Here is a 22,464-nt window from a genome sequence, read left to right on the forward strand (position 1 = left end):
GTTACTTTCACTCAAGAAAATAGATTCATCAAAATCCAAAAGCAGTAGATTCAAAATTCTGCAGTATAACTGCACTTCCTAATAACAAATTCAAAGCTTGTAGCATTTAGGCATTATGAAACTGATAGGATAAGAACATGAACATTAGATTCTACACAGTTCCATGCATCATGCTGGTGAAACCAAACAAGAGAACCTTTTCATGGCCGTGGGAAGAGCTAATGCATACATGGTATTAACAGACTAAATTTTCCTAAATAAACTCTAAAATGTCTGTTGTAATCTAAGTAGTCTCCACAGTCCATAGTTATTAAAGGTGTAAGGCACGCTAAATCATGACAATATTCTCAATCAGAAATTCTAACATGCAATAAACCCCATATTCTAAAGTTGAAGTGTTCAACTAAATAGTAAATTCTAAGTAGACACTGGTTGCTACCTCTCATCAAGAGTCTCCAAATCACGAATCATCAATCATCACCATCACTCTTATCTCCAACATCATCAAATTCTTCTTTCTCTCCCTCTTTTACCTTTCCTGTTATCTGCTTCTCTCTCTCTTCTTTTTCTCATCGTGGTGTCTGTGTTTCTTGAACGTCCGTCTTTTTTTGTGTGTGTGTGTTTATTTGAATACTAGATGTGTCTAATCCAAAGGTGAAGATTAAACATGTATCTATCTCTTTTAAACCCTAAAAAAAACGCATGTGACACTTATAACCACAGCTAGGCACACCTTGACAGCGCCCACCTTTGGGGTGCAAAGGCGCTCAGCTTAGTGCCTTGTGTGCCTGGAGGAGCGCCCTTCAACAAACATAATATGCAAGAAAGGCATGAGTTTCCTGTAGTAATGGAGAAGAAGAGGAAAAGCAACGAAGCAGCAAATCGAAAAGAGAAAAGAGAAAACCTAATGACCAGAATAACAGAATCAACAGATTGCAAACCATGACTACCATTGTGAATCAAGTGACAAAAAGCACAAGACCCAAAATCAGCAAAAAAAACATCAATCAAACTAGACTAATCAACTACTGAATCCATTAAGCATCCTTAATTAGGATCAAACATCATCTGCAGCAAAAAATCCTTGCGCTCAATAACTGGGAAACCAAAAAAAGCCCTTACCCTTGCAGGATCTTGAGTTAGGAAACTGTAGGCAGTGTATCGTAAGTGTCTCTCGACTCCAATCTTCACAAGCTCTGCATAAACTTCCCTCTCTGTGTAAATCCGTTGCCTAGATCTCTCAATAATACTATTACCCTCTTTGATTGCCTCTGTTACATCATTAACTGCCTCTTTTATGCTCTCGAATTTCCTCTCCCATGTCCTCGCCTTCCGTTTCCTGTCTTTCTTTGATATTACACAGTCATTGCAATTTGATTCATAATACGCACGAAGAATATAGATAGCATAGGCAACATAACACACAGCTTGAGCCACAGCCATTCTTCGCCTTCTATCCCACAGTTCCCACCAAATTCCTTCTTCCTCGTCTTCCCTATCGATCTATCACAAAAAAGAAAAGAAAAACTCGGTTAAAAACTTCAAATCAAGCTTCGATCCTAAGTAAGTTTTATGAAGATACATAAATTAGTTCAACATATGAAATTAGATTGAACGATTGCGTTGAAATGAAGATGAAGCAAACCTGGAAGTCGCTGGTCATTGCTTAGGGTATCTTCTGTATCGATAGCTTCTTGCTGTTGACGATGGAGTTCTGCTTTTTCGAGAAAGGGCTTCAAACTGATCTGAAAGGTTAGATATCCGAAAGCTATGGCGCTAATTACCACAATGCCTGATCTTATCGCATTCGCCCTACTCTGTCGATTCATTATCTTCCTCTTCTCTGTCCTGTGCAGCGACGCAACCCCCTCCTAACCTAGAAATCGCCCATCCGACCCACCATTTAGAAAGGGTCATCCTTTTTTTTTCTCTCTCATCATTTTCAATTTACAACGGCACCGTTTTAAAACCTTTGACTTTGTCCGATTCGGTGCTGACCAAAGATCTGCCATCAGGCTCACAAATCCAACGGCAGAAAAATATGAAGAAAAAACGTACTCATCAACAACAAAACCATTTGCTGGTCTTTTCGATTTCTAATATCCAAAGGCCAAATTCATCGTCCTAATTGCCAGTTTCCTTAAATCCAGTGGGCATTTTTCATACAAAGGTAAGTCTTATAGAAATCTTTTTAAGTATGTTTGTTTTCAATCTGTAATTCAGTGATTTCCAATTTCCAAAGTACTGTTCTTTTTCTTATTTACAAGGTTTTTAGTGGGTTGGTGATGTTAATTAAACATGGCATGAATCAGCTATCTTCGCTAAACAGTTCAAGAAATTGGTCTCTAGCAGCTTCTTCGGCTGTTTTAAGAAGGCAGCAATTCTTAATAAGGTCTCTTGGAGCTGGAGGAGTTAGCAGCAGAATGCAAGAATCAAACCCTTTGGGTGGTATGAATTCGGAGGTTGATGCCCTCAATATTTTGAGGGCAATTACTCCAACTCTTGACCCTGCTAAACATAAAGGCCAGGCAGGTTAGTCTCATGAAAGTTGCCACCTTTAGCTAAAACATTTCTTCCCTGTATAATGATAATTCTGGAATGAACAATGTGGAATTGTGGATTGCTGTTTTTGTATGCTTTTCAGGGAAAATTGCTGTTATTGGTGGATGTAGGGAGTATACTGGTGCTCCTTATTTTGCTGCTATTTCAGCATTGAAAATTGTTAGTATTTGATCTCCTTTTTCCTTGTTGTTTGTTACTAATTCCTCAATTTCATAATTCGTACTCATTGAACATGTTTCTTTTATTTCCATTGCCAGGGAGCGGATTTGTCCCATGTTTTTTGTACCAAAGATGCTGCTCCTGTTATCAAAAGCTATAGTCCTGAGTTGATTGTGCATCCTATACTGGAAGAATCTTATAGCATCCGGTATCAAAATTATTTCCAAAGAAAGAAAGATACTGTTTACTTATTCATTGTGATATAAATAAACCTTCTTGCCAAGCAGAATGCTTATTTGTTGTGGGAATAAACTTGTTTTCAGGGATGGGGATGAAAACCACATATCAGCGAAAGTAGTCGGCGAGGTTGATAAGTGGATGGAGAGATTTGATTGTCTTGTGGTTGGCCCTGGTCTTGGAAGGGATCCGTTTCTTCTGGTGTGCATCTCTTGGGATACTTTCAAATTTGTATATAGATCATAGTTGAATAGGTTATATATAATAACTTCTCAATCTCCGAGTTTCACAAGTCAATGATTGATGTTGAAATGCTATGTTTTAGTTATATATATGTGTGTGCGCGTGTGTGTTTGTGTCCTTTCATGTGTGGAAAAATATTGAACATGAGATGAATGTTGAAGTGTTTAATGGTTTTCTTTCCATATTCATCTCCAACTTTCTGAGAAGGGCATGCATCTAGTATCTTGATTCTCTTGCTAGGCCTGAAATGTGCCATGTATATGTGAACAATATGTAGGCATGATTAAGCATAATAATTTGATATTAGTTTCTTCTTTTTAAATGGTAATGGGGCAACTTATGTTCCAAGAACACATTTGGTAACTTCATGTGTTAATTATATTTCTCAGTTCTCCATAAATTTTTCTCTTGGAGAACTCAAGTACTTCATGCTTTCTTCAACTTAATGCTAAACTGTTTCAGTCTTTACACCTAGAAAGTTCTTTTGCATGCCTCACCTGCATTTTTGTGCACTCAACCTTATCAATTTCAGTTCATCACATTTACTGCCCTGAACACTTCCATAATTGCTTGTCATCCACAGGGCTGTGTAAGTGAAATAATGAAGCGTGCAAGACAATCAAATGTTCCAATTGTTGTAGATGGGGTATGTGATAAGTAATCATCTACTATTTGATATTTGTAAGTTCATATGTTGCTTATCCATGCCCCCTTTTTACAATGAAGCATTGACCTGTGTTATTCCCAGGATGGACTCTTTCTTGTAACGAACAGTCTCGAACTTGTTAGTGGTTATCCCTTGGCTGTGTTGACGCCCAATGTGAATGAATTCAAGCGCCTGGTTCAAAAAGTTCTGAATTGTGAAGTAAATGATGAAGATGCTCATGAACAATTACTTACTCTTGCCAAAAGGTGAATTTTTTAGTTTGAGTTTTTTGAAATTTAGCTGAATGTTTCTCAAGCACTTGATATCTGTAGATCATCTAGCTCTATTAATGTACTCAACAGTTCGCAGTTACAAAACTCTATTTACATGCTCTGCATTTAGCACCCTTGTTGGATCATATTATGCAACAGTACTACAGTACTTTCCTTATCTTTCAATTCTAGATTGTATTGACTTCTGATGAATAGTATCTCAATTGATTAAGGATTGGTGGTGTAACCATTTTAAGAAAAGGGAAGTCTGACCTCATCACCGATGGTGAAATAGGTATGCAAATAAATAATAGGCCTTATACATTCTAACCATTTGTACTTATTAAAAAAAATCCCCCCCCCCCTCTTATAGTTTCAAAACGTCCTATTTATATTCTAAACTTGCTTAAAGTGACCCATTGGCTCTCTGAACTTTCTTAAAATGCCTTTTTGGCCCTCTGAACTTGCTTAAAAGTTCTATTAGCTTTCTGAATTTACTTAAAGTGTACGCATTGTAACTTCATCAAAATCTTCATTTGCTCTGCAACGTGGATTGTAGGGGTCCTTGTAAGCAAGTTCAGGGGTCAAAGGTCACTTCAAGAAAGTTCACAGAGCCCATAGATCACTTTAAGCAAGTTCAAAGGGTAAATAAGACGTTTCCAAATAGAGAGAAGCAGCTGAATTTTCTGGACAAAATGTATTCGTCCTAAATAATATGATTATCAGATAAAGTTGAAATCAAATTAATTACAGTCTTTTAGTGGCTTAAAGAACCACTATATGTTTGATACTAATGATTGATAAATTATGCAGTCAAATCAGTGTGCATCTACGGTTCACCTAGGCGTTGCGGGGGCCAGGGTGACATTCTTTCTGGGAGGTAATTGATTGTACCACTTTTCTTGTCGCTTAAAGTATTCAAACAACCATTCCAGATGTTAGATTTCCATTGCATTATCTGAAGATAGCATTTTTTATTCATAACTTTGAAAATAAAATAAAGTATGTGTTGTGTAGGATTAAGTATAGAAAAAAAAATTGTGATTTGGCTAATTTGTAATTAGATGAATTTGATATTTTCAAAGAAATACCATATGCTTTACACTCTTAAAAGAAGAAGAATTTAACTAACGTGGTTTCAATTAGTTTCAGTAAGTTTAGGCGGGGATTGGCATGTAATAAATTCATCATACCATGTAAACAAAAGTTAAACAACGTGTCACATCAATAGCAAACACTTGACTATACGCCGAGTGTCACGTTAGACAAAGATGCTATTTAAAAAAAATTATGGCTTAGGATGTGCCACATGACGCATACTGGCTGCCACGTACCTGCCATCAGGCGTAAAAATCAGACATATATGGTATGATGCTTAGTTTAATGACTTTAACGATCATAGATGCATTTCACCCCTTAAATATATCTATCTATACTTGTTTCTTGGCCATAGTGTTGCGGTATTTCTAGCTTGGGCACGCCAACATATCTTAGCTTCTGAAGGGAATTTAAGGTATGAAGTAATTCTCTACTATCTAATATCTATCACAGTCTTTATCCGAATTGATACCTGAAGTTCACTGTATGGCAAATAGATCCTTAATCTGAGGTTTGAAATTGGTGCAGTATCAGAAATCCAACAATGTTGGGGTGTATTGCTGGGTCGGCTTTGTTGAGGAAGGCTGCTTCACTTGCTTTTGAGAAGAAGAAAAGATCAACTCTCACTGGTGATATCATTGAGTGCTTAGGAAGGAGGTAATCAAATTACTCTTATAGGCTTAGAGATGGTTTTCCATTGTAATACCAGAGAATCTAATCTAAGTATTCTCGTTTATGTCCTGCAGTTTGGAGGATATATGTCCAGTGCTTTGATGTTTTTGAAGATTCTGCATCTCCATCTAATGCTCCAAAGGGTTGTTTTTGTAATAGTATGTCCATAAAAAATATTTGTGTTTGTCTCCTGATCTATTATTATCTGACATTGATCCTGACGTGTAGTAATCAATCACATTTAATTCCTGATAGATAGCAATCAATCACATTTAGTCCAATGTAGATGAAAATTAGCGCCTGGGATGATTGTTAATCAGATGTTCTCCAAAGTTGTAGAACTAGAAAAACAAGTAGTTTTTTAGCATAAAATACTATATGCAAATTGAGGCAAGCGAAATATCATAGAAGTTGGATTGTGATTAGCAATCATCAAACACAAATAGTTAATAGCTATCTTTATATTATACGCTAATTTCCATTTAAATCGGATCAAATGTGATTGAAAATATACGTCGGATCAATGCCTTATCCCACAAAATAATAGGTCATGAATCATGATGCAAACATTTCTAATAGGTTAGTCCATAGTGTTTTAAGCCCATGAATGTCCTTTGAGAAGAGAAAACAAACTAAAACGACAAGTCGTGCAGTTTATATTGAAAGATTGTAATCAACTTGTTTATTGAGTTTTTGGTATGAGAAAGTTGAAATACATATACATATACCTGCAGTTTGACTAAAACGACAAGCTGAAAACTATAGAACCAAGCTGAATGCATGTTATGACTTCTTCCACAAAACACTGAGAAACCTACCTTCCAACTTCAGAACTGAAACTAGTATGTTACACCGCCTTCTGCTTCCGCTTCCGGTTCTAACTACAGTGACTGATCACTCTGCTTGATCAAGAGTCTGCAGGTGGGTGCTGTGGCCACATTGGCTGTGCAACATAAGGGCGAGAATGTTGTCCGTAAAGAGCTTGATCCACCGCAGGCCTACCTATAGTCGTGCCCGGAGGAGCTACCTGCGGCGGCATATAATAGTAAGGGATAGTTTCCGGAGGGCCTCCGGCTGGAAGACTTCCTCTTGATACAGATGCTAGCACTTCATCTCTTATGTCCTCCCTCGGCACTATATCGACTAGAAAGTCGAAGATATCAGTCCTTGTAATTGCAGCAGCAATGTCATTCTTCTGGAGTGTCCTCCTTTTGTTCTCCTCAGTGTGATTCCAGGACCGTAATGTCAATTCGAGAATGAACATCTCGCAGGCCCTGGCGAATATGACCGGAGCTTCAGCAGATATCATCCTTACATCCTCATCTGCCTTCATGATCTTCTTAATCCGAGCCAACGGGAGGCTGTGGTTCTTGAAATCGGAAGTCTGTTCGATATCTTGGTACTGATTAGCCCAGAAATTCTGGAGTTGTTGCTGGAGTTGCTGGTGCATTTGCTGATAAGCAAGTTGGTGCTGTGCAAGCTGAGCTTGAGATGCAGGGACTCCAGCTGCCTGAGGTGGAGATTGAAGTGGTGGTCCGGTCGGGGAAGGTCCCATCATGTGGTTAGGCTGATATGAAGATATGCCATATGAAACAGGAACTCCACTGCCTGGAGAAGGTTGTTTATGCCCTTGATGATCCATATCTATGTTACACGGAAACTGAAACAGACACCAGGAAAAACCTTATTTCTAAAAAAAAAAAAGGAAACGGAAACGGATACGAAAACAAAAACAAAAACTATAGATCCATACTGTTTTGGCTGGGCTTGGAAGAAACTGTTTAAGCCACCGCTTGAATAGCAATTTGCTGACAAACATTCAGATACATACAAGTGAACAAAATTTCAAACTGCTTCCGAATTCCTAAACGTTTTCTATTACAACGCACATAAAAGGCCAACAATCTTAATCTAGTAACAAACAAAACCACAACATCATCTCACATGGGGCAAAATGCCATAATTTGCAGTCGCACATTCAAACAGATTTGGGGAGTTTTTGCATGTGGTTCTTCATAGAAACTAAAAATCCTCTAAAATTCATTAAAATTAAGCAAAGCAAGCAAAAAGAAAGAAACTATGAAATTGACAGATTAAAGTTAAACATGGGAATACGATCTTCTAAGAGAAACAAAACAACAAAGATTCTCATGTCCAGAATATGAAAATAGAATCAGAAATTGCTACCTTTCAACTTAAATAGAACATAAGCAGAAATAAATACCAGAGGTTGTGGAGTATGTTGTTGTTTCTCGATCTTGTTCAAACTTCAAAATCAATGAGAATTAGGGAGATAAAGTTTCAATCTTTATAAGGAAGATTAGACTAGTATGAATTGTTTGGGAATTGGAAAGTGATAAAATAATAATGAAAAGGAAAGAATTAAGATGGAAGTGGAGAAGAGAGGAATTGATGTATGTTGTGTTGTTGGTGTAATCTCAACCTAGTCTGAGACTGACTCCACTATTGAAAAAGCCAGTTTGATAATTGATACCTCGCCTTCTGCTACTATTACTACTACTTTCTCTTTGACCTTTCTGACTTTTGTGCCCTTTTTATCCTACGGAATTTACAATTTTATGCTACTATCAAATTATCCATCCTAATTTTGATTTATGGAAACTCAATAAATTGACTTACTTTATTTATTGCCTAATTTTTTTTTGTTTTTTTGGTCTGGTAATCGAGCTACATAGTAAACAGAGAAGTATTCAATAGTAGATAATTAGGATAATTATCTCAAAGATTTCTTTGCTTTTAAAGAAAATTCAATTAATGGGAGTCAATTGGACAAGAAATTAACTGTACACTAAAAAATAAAACTCGTAAGTGAAATGGCTTTGCAAACGCATAAGCCAAACTATTAATTTGTCGCCTGGTAAAAACAGATTAACGGAAAGAGAATTCGTTATTATTGAGAAATAATAACAAGAACCATGCATTGATTAATGATATACGCATATTCGGTACAAATAGCAGCAGAAGAGTGTAAAGCATCGCTAACGACCGTTGCATCAGTTTCAAAAATTACACGATGGAAACCTTGAGACACTATATACTCATAGCTTAAAGAATAGCGAGGGATTTGTCGTCATGAACATCTAATAGACCGTTTGATGAAGTTGTCTGTGCCGCAAAACAAATGACCATCAGAATCTCACACCATTGCCCCAACTCTAGATAAGTGATTTAAAAAAAAAAAAACTCGAAGTGTTTGTATTGCATTTCATCGTCAATCGGAGGTTTGTGCCACAAATCACAAGTTTTAGAACGCGGAGAAGGATGCTACAGAGCACACTTAAGTTGTTGAGCCTTTATCTATTCACAAAGACAATTCGTGCGAAGAAATATAATCTATTTAGGCGGGATGACCAAAGTCTTCCATAACTTTCCATTCTGAGCATGCCATGAACCTGCCATTGATGTCTTTTAAAGAAGAGCACAACATAGTAAAGGAAAGTTCAACAAAATTGTTCACCACCCGAGATTTCACATCCAGTGACGTCAAAAGTTCAAAAAAAGGGAAGAAGTCATACAAAGTCATTACAACTTGAAACAACAAAGGGAATGAAGAAATCATACTTACATCACATTTACGATGAAAGGCAACTCTCATCATCACATATATTTCCTTATGGTTAAAAAGCTCCACGTCATCCGGAAGTGTCCTAAATATTTCGCTACCGCAAGAATGCTTAGGGAGATATCATCTCCATAAGTTTGATTCCACAACTATTCATAGGAAAAGGGTTATTATATTTCCAATCAAGTTTGAGAATTCAGGAGCAAACAGATACTTACATTCAGGCGGTCATACGTGATGTAAGCTTTGAGTTCCACTACAGTCAGTGAGGGAGGATGTGAGCTTGGACCTTGCTCTAACTTAGCAGTCTTTTTCTTCGATTGTTCAAGTTTATAAATTCACATACACTTCATCACATGTTCCCCCTGAGGAGTAAATTGTATTTTAGGAACTTGTCGTCGTTTTCCCGAAAGAGAAGAAGAATCAGAGAAAGGGATTTTAAGTCTTTAAAGACATGTGATTCTTTCTTTTTGATGCGTATTTTACGTATATATGTATGTGAAGGCAAGTGCATCTTAATCGTGTGTCAAATAATAAAGTGAAAGTAGAGTATCATTCCCACGAGGATGGCGATTATAAGTACTAATCTTTTTGCTTACTATCTATTATTTAAACAATTGAAAGGTAGAGTTTGTTGGATAACCAAGGTTAAGACTTAATTAACAAGTGAAATGAAAACTAGACAAATTAAGTGAAGAATTACTTATAGTGGAAGAAACTAAGATTTTTAGCTTCACTTAACCTCTTTGCTTGACGATTTTTCTTATTAACTAATAGATTCTCGAGATTGGCTCTAAAATCTCGATTTACTATTTTACCTTAGTTTGAATAAAGTAATTAATCTAGAGAAACATTAGGTTTTATTAATCTAAACCTTTTTAAACTACTTTACCTTATCCGGCTAAAGTGATTACTTAAGATTCAAGAAACCCGCTCGAGTAATTAGTTTCAAACTTTCGATTAATTACTTCACTTTGGTCTGGCTCAAGTAATTAATTCAAAGAAGCATTAAGTTTTCTTAGTTCCAAACCTTCGATTTATTACTTCACTTTGGTCCGGCTCAATTAATAAATCTAAGAATTGTGATAAGATTCATGAAAAACCAATAAGCCACACTAAATGGTCATTAGGTCCAACTTATGAGTTTCGATTAATCAATTTAATCATGGTCCATATAAACAATTAATTATATTTGAGTTGGAATTTGGGCCATCTCCAACAAGCATTAAGAATCACAAGTTAGTTCTTAAAAGGATAAACATAGCTTAATTAGGTTAAACGTAATTACCACATAATTAAGGTTAAGATCCTCTTTTAGCCTTAGTTAAGGGGGTTTAGCCCATGATTAGATTAAAACACATCTTCGAAATATAGATAATGGAGTTCATAGTAATAAAAAAGATTAAAGTTTAGAAGATATCTGATGACACGCGGAGAAATTCTGATTAACTTCCGTCCCTGTGGGGGCGTCGTTGGGTTCGACGGGGGGAAGCTCCGATGCCAAAGTCAGTAAGAAAGAACAAGAGGGCAAACTGAATTGACAAAGGGTAAGAGTGAATGTGTACCTTGATAGCCTGAGACGTAGGCTATATATAGCTAGAAACTAGTAACTTTCAGTAACTAGAAAGTCTCCATCAATGTTCCATTAATGGCGGTTACAAGTTACCTTTAAGCCGGCGGTTAGCCAATTGATAGCTCATTAATGGTCTTTATGGTCGGGTCGTAAAAGCCGTTCTAATGGCGAATGAGTGTTCAAAGAGATTCGCCTCATCGGTTCGCTGGCGGGTCTCTTTTGATGGGACCTTGGTGATCCGCCAGTCGGATCTCTTTGGAGGATCAATACGCGGCGTTCTTTAGGTGAATATCCCTTTTGGTCCTCGGGATAATATCTCAATGTTATCAGAAGCCCCCCCAAAGTTCCCTTAAAGTCCTTTAGGGCTTTTGAGCTTCTGCGCGCCGTCATGACTACCTGCATTAATGAGCACTCTGTTCGATGCCAATCGCAGAGTGACACGTGTAATGGGCGCACTGTCCAAGGAAAGAGAAGACGCCTTCTTCTTCCTTCTCTTTCTCTCTCTTCCCCATTTCGTCTTCATTTACTTTTTCGTTGCTCGAAGCTTTTTCTGGGAGTTTCAGAGTTCCTTCAAAGCTTTCGCTTACATGTAAGTTCATCTTTTCCCATTCTATTTTTTCTGAATGTTTAGGAGTTCTTCTTCCTCTTCTGAATCTACGTCCGAGCTATTTGATTTAACCTCATCTTCCGAACCCATTTTTAGCTGGACTTCTTCTTCCTCAGAGAATTCCTCTTCTTCTGAGGATTCCGTTAGTTGTAATTTAGCTGAGTTGCGTGACTCGGCGTGTAATAAACGTCGAACTCGTTCCGGCGAGGTTCAAAACCATCCCGTCGTCATTACCCGCTGTATTCCGGCCACCGGTTTTAGGTCATACTTAGGGATGGAGGCTTCTTCGTCAGTTCCTCCTAGGAAAAAGAGACCTCGTGCCCAGTCCACCTCATCCCGTATGAGCTCTGCGGATCTAGCGAGCCTGGCGGATCGCTTTCCGTGGATTAAAAATTATGAAACTCAACTGGCGGATGCCCATTAGCGACCAGCCTGTCCGCCACGCGGATATCTATCCGTGTATTGTAGTCATGTAGAGAGGGGATTTCGTCTACCTCTCCCAAAGATGATGGCAGATATCCTTGCTTATTTTGATATCACCGCCTGTCAGTTGCACCCTAATGGCTGGTTAGATCTGGCTCTGGATTGCTACTTAGCTTCAAATCTAGGTATAGTGTGTACACCTTGCGTCTTCCGAACCTTTCATAAACCCTCTAAACGAAAGTCTGAGTCGTTTCTTACCTTTGCCAAATTTGGAGTTTATTCGCCATTTAGTGGCAAGATGTCGAATGTCCACTCTTGGGACGAGAGGTGCTTTTATGTGAAGATCAAGGAGAATGTGCCGTTAGGCTTTCCATCATATTGGAATGCCAGACCTCTACACATGGCGGGTGACATACGAATAATGACGGATAGCGATGAGGCTGTGGCGGATCTCATGAAGAGTGTTAAGGCGAATGCTTGGACATACGCCGATGCTTTAGACTTTATGATGAACGACATTCCCTTGATTCGTCGAGATGGAGACAAGTTCACTTACTCCAAGATTGCTCAATTTGATCAAGGTAACTTTAATTTTCTTTAAACCTTGATTATTTGATTGTTCTTCTTGGACAGGGGTGTATCTAAGGCCAATCACGCTCTTGTAGAGATGCGTAAGAAGATGAAGGAGGAGGAGGCCCGTAGGAAGGCGCAGGCGATGGAGCCTCAAAAGAATGTAGGAAAACGTGTTACGGATCCAGCAATTGATCCGCCGCAGAAGAAGAAGAGATACAATGCTCCGGCCGGGCAAAAGTTGATGGCCGATGCATTGAGATCCGCCATACCTTCGTCGAACAAGGAACAAGTAAATTGCTCTACTTGTTTTTCCTTTCTACATTTTAATTTTAGGTTTTGACCTGGTGATTATGGTGTAGATGGCGAGACCTGATTTGGGCGGTTATTGGGCCACTAAATATGGAGATGAGGGATCCCTGGAGAATGAGTCGGTAATTAACGATCTGGATGAAGCTCTTGGGCAATTAGGCAGGGTTCGAGAGAGTCAAACTCTAATCTCAGGAGCTGCCAACATCCAACTTGGGAAAAAGGAGCTTTTGTCCGTAAGTGCTTTCTCAACCATACGTTTGATTTTTAGGCAATTTCTTTTGGGGATAAATATCGACTAAGCTTTTATTTGCTTTCGTAGGCGTATACTCGCTTACGAGTTGCAGAGGCTGAGCTTCTTCAAGGGGTGGCGGATAAGGCCACCATAGAAAGGTTGGAAAAAGAAGCTGCAGAGGCGAAGGCGAATGCCGAATCAGCTCTTGCTCTTAAAGATGCTGAATCCGCCCGCAAGGATGCTGAGATTCGACAGTTGAGGGAGAAGATTGAAGCGGATGCTAAGGAGCATGAAGAAGCCTTAGCGGATGCCGAATTTATGGCTGGAGAGCAAGCCTTCTTCTATGGTGAATGGCTTATGGCGTACTTCTAATTGGAATATCCTGAGATCGATTTTACGGATCCGGAATTCGCTGTTCCCGATCCGAATGTAGTTGTTAAATATCGTGAAACTCCAAATGTCAAGGACTACATTCGGGATCGTGTTCGGGAATGGATGAAGGGGCCTGTTGAAGAAAGCAAACCTGCCACCAACGTCCAGCTAGCGGATCTCGAGGAAGTGCCTCTGAAATCTGGTGAGGAGCTGATAACCGATGGCACCTTTCTTCCTGGGGAAACACCTTTCGTGGAAAAGGAAGTCTCCTTAGCGGGCGTATCCGAGGCTGTCGAGAAGGAAGCTTCTCAAGTAGGTGCTTCTCAAGCAGGTGCTTCTGGCGAGAAGAATGTTAAGGAGGATGCTCCTATGGTTACTTGATGTTGTATTTTGATTGTAAAACTTTTTTAAGTACAATTTGTTTAATCCTTATGGTAGCTATTTATTTTACCTTTACGTTTGCGTAAGTAGATATATAAGCATCTAGGATTTATTTTGGAGTAGGTGGCCAGCCATACTCCATTGTGCGAACCTTTGTGAAGGTTTGAAGCTGTTTTATTCCCTTAGAGGAAGTAAAGCTGCCTTCAGGGATCATCTTGCGACCTATCTTTGAGGTGAAGTGATTTGCCTAGAGGACTTTGTGGACCCCTCTTCGGGAAGGGAGTAAGAGAGTGTAAAGACCTTGCGTCCAAGGATCGTTTTAACTCTATCTCGAATGGGGATCCTCTAGAGATAGATCCGCCCATGAGATTTGTTCTCCTATCTTTGAGGAGAAAAAGTAGCTATGAGATAGCAGTACTTTTTTAATGTGGAGAGCGTTGGATGCCCCCCTTCTTTTTAAGACTGGAATATTGATATTGCTGCAATAAAAACTTTAAAAAGAACATAGATAATAGAACAATTGATGTTTATTGATAGGAGATATGCTTTATTACAGCAAGCAGGTCTTACATGTGAGCCTCGTTAAAACCTTTAATAAGAAAAACCACATGGGAAAAAAGCTTACTAAAGGAAAAAGAGTACTCAAGACCGTATGTACACTTTATTTTCTGACAAAATATTTGCGGAGATTTTGGAGGTTCCACGTGCGTGGCAAGGTGTTCCCCTCCATGTCTTGAATCTTAAATGTGGCGAACCCAATCTTGTCCACTATTTGGTATGGACCCGCCCAGGTGAGCCCTAGCTTGCCCTTCCCTTCTCGAGACTGGATTTTGTCGGCTTTGCGGAGCACGAGATCTCCCACATTCAATTCTACAAGTTTGGCATTTTTGTCATGATATGCGGCGATCCGCTGCTTGTATGCCGCCATACGTACATAAGCCTTGTCTCTTCGATCTTCCACTTGATCAAGACTTTCTTTTAATCTGCGGCTGTTGTCCTCCTCGCAATAGAATGCAACTCTATCACTTGGGACCAGTATTTCAACTGGGATTACAGCTTCCACACCATGAGAGAGGGTGAATGGTGTTTCTCCTGTGGCCGTTCTAGGAGTGGTGCGATACGCCCATAAGACGCTCGTCAACTGATCCGCCCACTTCTTATCATGCCCCCCAATCTCTTCTTTATTCCTTTTACGATCGTCCGATTCGTAACTTCAGTCATACCGTTGGATTGAGGATAATAAACGGAGGCGAATCTGTTCAAAATACCCAATTTCTCACAGAAAGTTTTGAACTCGTCGCAGTTGAACTGCGTTCCATTATCAGTGATGATTGTGTGAGGTACGCCATATCTTCCCACGATATTGTCTTTAACAAATTCCACCATTCGTTCAGCAGTGATGGAGGAGACAACTTCGGCTTCTACCCACTTGGTGAAGTGATCTACTGCCACTACCACATACCTTCTTTGTCTACGAGTAGGAGGAAATGGTCCAACGATATCAATTCCCCAGAGGGCAAAGGGTCGCCCTTCAATGATGGGCCTCTGGAGATGTTTGGCAGTGTGTGATTCATTCACATGAATCTGACAACTATGGTAAGATTCCACCAATTTTTGTGCATCAAGCTCGGCAGTGGGCCAATAAAATCCTGCTAACCTGGATTTCTTTAAGATGGAGGCGGATGCCTCATGGGCCCCATATGATCCCTCGTGCAGCTCCTTGAGGACTTGTTGTCCCTCTTCTGGTAGAATACATTTTAACCAAGGATGGCTAAAAGACTTTTTGTAGAGGCAATCGTTGATTATGGAGAAATAGGCCGCTTTCCTGATGATCCGCTGAGCCTCCTCTTTATCGATGGGTAGAGCTCCATCTGACAAATACTGGCGAATGACTGTCCGCCAATCATCCTCTACTGTTGTGAGTAGGGATACTTCTTCGGAGGCGAAGGCCGGAGCAGCTTTAACCTCAAATGGACATTGCGGATCTATCCAGTTCTCTTCGCTGGAAGCCATTTTTGCTAGGTGATCTGCTTCGGTGTTTGATCCTCAGGGCACATGGATCAATTCCCATTTAGTTTCTTTAGCTTCGAGGTGATCCAGCAATTTTTTAACCTCGGCCACGTATTTGGCCAAAACATCATCCTTTACCTCGTAATTTTTGATCACTTGATTGACCATCAACTTGGAGTCACTATAGATCACGATCCGCTCGGGAGTGATTTCTTTTAGCAGGCGCAACCCCAATATTAGAGCCTCATATTCCGCGGCATTGTTAGTTTCATGGAAATCCAACTTTGCTGCGTACCGTAGTTTTATGTATTGGGGGCCCTTGATCACGATACCTATACCAGCTCCATCTGCTAAGGAAGCTCCATCCGTGTACATCGTCCACTCCTCTACTGGAGATTTAGGGAGATTCACCCCTTCTTCGGTGAATTCATTCACAAAGTCTGCCAAGACCTGACTCTTCAAGGTGGACCTGCTCTCATATCGCACATCAAACTCTCCCAGGTGAATTGCCCATTCCATCAATCTCCCCGAAGTGTCCGGCTTTTGCAATACTTTTCTCATAGGTATATTTGTGCGAACTATGATAGTGTGGGCCTGGAAGTATGGCCTAAGGTAGATTTCCGTGGTGACCACGGCCAGAGCCATTTTATCAAGTTTAGAATACCTGGTTTCAGCATCCTTCAATACTTTGCTCACGTAATAGATTGGATACTGCTGGCCATCCTCTTCTCTTATCATGACTGTGCATACAGCTTTATCTGTGACCGAGACATACATGTAGAGATTCTCACCTTTTAGGGGTCGGCTCATCATGGGCGGTTCTGAGAGAAACCGTTTAATTCCTTCGAAAGCCTTTTCACAGTCCTCATTCCACTCGAATGCCTTTTGCTTCTTGATGACTTCATAAAAGGGCTGACACCTACGAGCTGAACAGGAGATAAACCTGCCCAAGGCCACGATTCGTCCGTTAAGGCGTTGCACTTCCCTGATGTTTCGTGGTGCTTGCATTTCCAGAACAGCCTTAACCTTGTCAGGATTCGGGCTCACTCCTTTCTCGCTAATCATGAATCCCAAGAACTTTCCATATGTCGCACCAAAGGTACATTTTTCCGGATTCAGCTTAATATTGTGGCGTCGGAGTACGACCAGTACCTCCCTTACATCATCTGCATGTTTTTCCACAGTGGTGCTTTTGATGATCATATCATCCATATAGACAGAATAGTTATCACCTTTGCTTTCCGCGAATATTTTGTTCATCATCCGTTGATAGGTGGCACCTACATTCTTAAGCCCAAAGGGCATGACCTTGAAGCAATAAGTGGCTTGGTGAGTCACGAACGAGGTCTTGATTCTATCTGAAGGCTCCATGGGGATTTGATGATAACTCGACTTTACGTCTGTAAAGGAGTACATAGCATGTCCGGCGGTTCCATCTACGAGTATGTCAATACAGGGCAAAGGATAGATGTCTTTGGGACAAGCCTTGTTGAGATCCCATAAAGTCAATACACATGCGGTAGGATCCGCCTGCCTTTTTCACCAGAACGACGTTCGCCAACCATTGTGTATAAAGTACCTCTTCAATGGCGTCCGCCCGTTGGAGCTTGGTGATCTCTTCCTCTATCACCTTCTGCCTTTCAAGGCCATGATTTCTCTATTTCTGAGCTACGGGAACTGCGTCTTTATCAATGTTAAGTTTGTGAGTGATCACGTCTGGACTGATCCCTGGGAGGATCTTATCTTTCCATGCAAAGACGTCTTCCACTTCATGGAGAACCTTAGTTATTGCGTCTTTAACTTCACCTTTGAGCCCTTTAGCCATTCGCACCTGCTTCTCATCCGCCATGAGGTACATTTCTATCTCGCCCAAGGCCATTGTGACGAGCTCCTCTTCGTCTTCGTCTTTAGATTGGGGGCGAATCATTAGTGATGCGGAATACATCTCCTGAGCCACCTTTTGGCTCCCTCTGATCATTACACCTCCCTTGGCCGTGGGGATGTAAAGAGTTAAGTGGCGTATGGAGATAAGGGCTGCTGCTTCGGAGATAAAGGGCCGTCCGAGGATAATATTGTAGGCCAACTGACCATCCAAGATAGAAAATTCCAGATCGCCTTTCCAGACCTGATCCTTGTCTGCTAACTCACAATCCAATGTTACCTGGCCTTTTGTCTGGACGGTATGTCCTGTCACTCCCAGGATATCCACTACGGTTGGTTCTACTTGGATTGGATCAACCATGAGTTTAGCGAAAGCTCCTCTTGTGATGACATTACACGAGCTCCCAGTATCGATCATCACTCTTTTCATCTCCCAGCCTTCAACCATCATAGTAATGACCAAAACATCTTCATGAGGAGAGATCTCTGGACCTACGTCTGCAAAGGGGCGATTCAACGATGCCTTGTCAAGAGCAGTGGTCTTTGCCTTTTTCAGTACTGGTTGGTACCCAGGTCCGCCTGCTATGACATTGATGGTCCCCTTTCCTTTCTTCTTTGGGTCATCTCTGGGTCTATCACCATCTCCCTTCTTGCCATCATTTTGGATGAACCGATCCAATTTGCCCCTCTCAATGAGACGCTCTATTTCCCGAGCTAACTCCCAGTATGCATCTGTGTCGTGACCATTTTTCCTGTGATATTTACAATAATTTTTAGGATTTTTACCAGTGTTGGTGTACTCCCCCCCTTTTGGTTCGGGGTATGAAATGCTCCGTTTGTGTTGACTGTTCTCGATCCACATAAGCACTTCACTTTTAGAAGCATTGAGAGGTGTGAAGGAAGTGACAAATGCCGATTTGTTCTTAGAACCCCTTCGCCGGCTTCTAGAGGAGGAATCCTGGTGCTTGTCCTTTTCTCTATCCCGATGGCGAGATTCACTTTTGTCTCTTTTAGGCGGAGATGATGATTCACGGCGAATGTCATCGACCTCCATAAAGTCTTTGCAGCGCTCCATCAATTCTGCCATGCTGCTGGGCTTCTTTCGAATTAGATCCTCTTGTAAACTCTTACAAGTGGTGTTTTTTACCAGAGATTCCACTGCCATGGAGATATCCACATCAACAATTTGTATACACAATTTGTTGAAAGAGTTTACATACTCTCGAAGGGATTCGTTTGCCTTCTGCTTTAATTCAAAAAGCTTCATTGACTTGACCACTGGAGGGATACAGCCGGCGAATTTAGCATAAAATTCTCTGCTTAGTTGGTCCCAACTGTCTATCGAGCCGGGAGGTAGAGATTGGAACCAGCCATAAGCGGGACCTCCAAACGTGGTGACAAACATTTTGCATAGCACTGGTTCAGTTGCATGGTTGAGGCGAAGCAGTATTCGGTACTTTCTGACGTGGGCTTCTAGGTTGTCAACACCTGTGTATATAGGGAGATTAGGTATTTTAAAATGCCTATCCGTTTCCTCTGCCTCGATCAAAGCCGTGAAGGGCGAATCTCTATTGGCGAATGGGTTATGCCTGGCATTCTCCTCATTCATGCGGAGCACCGCAGCTCGAACTCTGTCGTCAAAATTCTCCAGACCCGCTCTTGGGCGGCCCCTCCGTGGAGATCTGCTTGGAGAAGATGAAGAGCTGGATCCTGAAGACGGATCCGAGGGTGATCGTCTGCCCCCGCCTCCACATCCGCCTCCGTTTCCACGTCCACCTCCGTTTCCACATCCACCTCCTCCTCCACCTCCACCTCCACCTCCTCCACCCTGTCCGCCTGAGGGAGCTTGACCGTTACCCCCTCCAGAGCCTCCTGAAGGAATGTGCCCATCACTCCCTTGGTGTGGTGGTGGCGGTGGCCCATTTGTACGTGGTGTCTCCACGGGCCTTTTGCTCTGTCTACGTCCAGTAGACGGGGGTGATCTGCCTTTGCGGGAGGATCTCGGTCTGCGGGGCGAAGGTGATTCGGACCGCCTACTTTTCTCTTTTCTACGCTTTTTGTGTTTTCGCCCTTCTGATCCACCCAAGGAGAGATTCGACCGTGGTCGCCTTGGGATATCTGATCCGCCTAGATTGATCCCATGGCCTACAGATCCGCCAGGAAGAGGCTGATTGCTCCTTTGACTTCCTCCTGCGCCAGCAGGGAATAATTCTCGATTGATCGGTCGTTCTCCAAACGCCGCCGTGGTAGTTACCATGGATTCTATATTGTGAGCTTGGAGAAATGAAGAATTGAGGGCGTTTGGTCCTAGAGTCACCTGGGGCCAAGAAGATATCGTAGATGTGGGCGCCATGCTCTAAAACAGAGGAATGGTCATGAATGACCGTAGGCGATTACCTGTCTCAGAGCCAAACTTCTCTCCTATTGCTTCTGCACACATGTTGATGAAAGCATCCGGGGGCATACTACTTTCAGCTTGCGTTGTGGGAGCATTTGAATCAGCGCGCCCAGCACTAGTTACTGGTTGACTCAATGGTGTTATTAATGGTGTTTCAACCCCTGAGGAGGGGTTCTGCTCTTCGTTTGTCATATTTTTTCTAACGTGAATGGAAACCCTTTATTTGATTAAGGATTCCACGATCACCGCACCAATTGATGACACGCAGAGAAATTCTGATTAACTTCCATCCCTGTGGGGGCGTCGTTGGGTTCGACGGGGGGAAGCTCCGATGCCAAATTCAGTAAGGAAGAACAAGAGGGCAAACTGAATTGACAAAGGGTAAGAGTGAATGTGTACCTTGATAGCCTGAGACGTAGGCTATATATAACTAGAAACTAGTAACTTTCAGTAACTAGAAAGTCTCCATCAATGTTCCATTAATGGCGGTTACAAGTTACCTTTAAGCCGGCGGTTAGCCAATTGATAGCTCATTAATGGTCTTTATGGTCGGGTCGTAAAAGCCGTTCTAATGGCGAATGAGTGTTCAAGGAGATTCGCCTCATCGGTTCGCTGGCGGGTCTCTTTTGATGGGACCTTGGTGATCCGCCAGTCGGATCTTTTTGGAGGATCAATACGCGGCGTTCTTTAGGTGAATATCCCTTTTGGTTCTCGGGATAATATCTCAATGTTATCAATATCGTAATAACGATTGCCGAGCAAACCTCTTCGGTGACTTGAAACTTACTTTTATTGGATGAACTTGTGCACAAACAACAACTTGAGAACAATAACAACAACAATTACACAGAAATTACAAGTGATTCTTGAAGAGAAGAATCAACAAACTAATATGAAAGGGGAAAGAATTAAGCATAAGCTTGGTGTGTCTTCAAATGGCTCCCAATGTCTCATTTTATAGTAAAATGGCACATATGCTTCCAAATATCAAGTCTTTTTATGTCCCCCAACCCCCTAATCTTCCAAATTCAGCTTTAAAGAGGGTGGTGGAAGGCTTTTACAATTTAAGAGTTGAAAATATGTGAAGGTGGAAAAGCAGTCTTAGGTTTCAACATGTACATCAACTTAGGACAATATTTTGAGCCTGTTAGACTTCGAATTTGGAGATGATCATTATTAGTGATTTGTTCATCTATCTCTTAGCTTTCCAACTCATTTTGAATCGCCTCAATTCGAATTCGTATAAGAGAGTTACGATTAAAATACAGAACTATGTCAAATATGCCCTTTAATATGAACAAATCACTTTCCACCGACAACTCCCACCTCGACAAGGTTCTCTTGCACCTCGACAAGGTGCAGGGATTAAAGTGAATAAACTTCACTAAATCCCCAACTCTATGAGGTTGGGATGCACCTCGACGAGGTGCAAGGACTAAAGTGAAAAAATGTGTTTTCGGCTCCGTTTTGCTTCTGAAACTTCGTTTTAAGTCCTGACTTTGATCATTTATGATGAAACCTTGTGAAAATGCCTAAAAACACACAAACAAAGATCTAGATACGTAAAATAATGAAAATATACAAAAACTATCATTAAAATTTATCAAAATGTTACGAAAAAAGTAGTAATTAAGTACGAAAAATGCTATAAATTACGACGATATCACTTTTCATCTCGAGTGAAAGCCTCCGTTTTAATCCATTCTTTGGTGTCAAAAATATCAGAATCATTTGAGCTCGAGTTTTCTAGAAGAGGGTTAGTTGGAGCAAAAGATTGGACATCTATTCTCATAGCCAAAGATGAAGGAAAGAAGGAATTAGCTAGTGAGTACTTTAGTCTAAACTTTTTCGATCATGTTTTTAGTAGTAGCCTTATGTTTTGGAGATGAACTAGTCGTGATTACAAGAGGTTCTTTTAGAAAAGGCTCAACAGGTAATCCAGTACAGAGAAGGTCTCCTGGAAAATAGGTCATCTCGCTCTTGCCTTTAGAAGAACCGAACCTTCGAGAACTAGTACAGAAATGACCTGTAGCCACGGCCGCTTACCGTCATTAGCCACAGTTGTGCGTGTAAGGGTGCAATTTGAGTGTTCCAACGGTTTCCTAAATTATTGTGTACCACAAGCTTGGGTATACTTGAGAGGGTTTTATTTTTTTGTATTCCCATTAATATTATTAGTTGTGTTATTTTTGGTACCTCATGGTTTTTCCCTTACAAAAGGGTTTCCATTTAA

At 40.9% G+C, this 22,464-nt stretch overlaps 2 protein-coding genes across 5 annotated transcripts; one reads left to right on the plus strand and one right to left on the minus strand.

Annotated features, from left to right (window-relative positions):
- Nucleotides 1-1,963: 1,963 nt before the first annotated feature.
- On the plus strand, nt 1,964-6,138 carry LOC136219796 (ATP-dependent (S)-NAD(P)H-hydrate dehydratase). 2 transcript variants are annotated; one of them, XM_066007338.1, is made up of 12 exons: nt 1,964-2,170; nt 2,268-2,532; nt 2,645-2,721; nt 2,820-2,929; nt 3,045-3,159; nt 3,785-3,847; nt 3,950-4,113; nt 4,353-4,414; nt 4,933-4,999; nt 5,573-5,632; nt 5,746-5,874; nt 5,964-6,138. In XM_066007338.1, the coding sequence occupies exons 2-12, from the start codon at nt 2,286-2,288 to the stop codon at nt 5,989-5,991; spliced, it is 1,122 nt and encodes a 373-aa protein (XP_065863410.1). In that variant the 5' UTR covers nt 1,964-2,170; nt 2,268-2,285; the 3' UTR covers nt 5,992-6,138. The 2 variants fall into 2 exon arrangements, with proteins under 2 accessions (XP_065863410.1, XP_065863411.1); XM_066007339.1 differs by having other exon boundaries at nt 1,976-2,170; nt 2,313-2,532.
- Nucleotides 6,139-6,522: 384 nt separating this feature from the next.
- On the minus strand, nt 6,523-8,352 carry LOC136219797 (nuclear transcription factor Y subunit C-9-like). 3 transcript variants are annotated; one of them, XM_066007340.1, is made up of 3 exons: nt 8,114-8,352; nt 7,643-7,697; nt 6,523-7,533 (listed from the first exon to the last, which is right to left on the minus strand). In XM_066007340.1, exon 3 carries the CDS (start codon nt 7,529-7,531, stop codon nt 6,797-6,799), a length of 735 nt encoding a protein of 244 aa, XP_065863412.1. In that variant the 5' UTR covers nt 7,532-7,533; nt 7,643-7,697; nt 8,114-8,352; the 3' UTR covers nt 6,523-6,796. The 3 variants fall into 3 exon arrangements, with proteins under 3 accessions (XP_065863412.1, XP_065863413.1, XP_065863414.1); XM_066007341.1 differs by having other exon boundaries at nt 6,523-7,549; XM_066007342.1 differs by lacking the exon at nt 7,643-7,697.
- Nucleotides 8,353-22,464: the final 14,112 nt, after the last annotated feature.

The sequence above is a fragment of the Euphorbia lathyris genome, chromosome 2 (genome assembly GCF_963576675.1).
Source record: "Euphorbia lathyris chromosome 2, ddEupLath1.1, whole genome shotgun sequence".
In the NCBI taxonomy this organism is placed as follows: Eukaryota; Viridiplantae; Streptophyta; class Magnoliopsida; order Malpighiales; family Euphorbiaceae; genus Euphorbia; species Euphorbia lathyris.

What these genes read in the sequence shown, in the direction of transcription:
- LOC136219796 (XM_066007338.1), top strand. Translation starts at nt 2,286, where the DNA reads ATGTTAATTAAACATGGCATGAATCAGCTATCTTCGCTAAACAGTTCA. An exon ending in TAAACATAAAGGCCAGGCAG is followed by an intron (nt 2,533 to 2,644) that starts GTTAGTCTCATG and finishes TATGCTTTTCAG; the next exon opens with GGAAAATTGCTGTTATTGGT. An exon ending in CATCACCGATGGTGAAATAG is followed by an intron (nt 4,415 to 4,932) that starts GTATGCAAATAA and finishes TAAATTATGCAG; the next exon opens with TCAAATCAGTGTGCATCTAC.
- LOC136219797 (XM_066007342.1), bottom strand. Translation starts at nt 7,531, where the DNA reads ATGGATCATCAAGGGCATAAACAACCTTCTCCAGGCAGTGGAGTTCCT.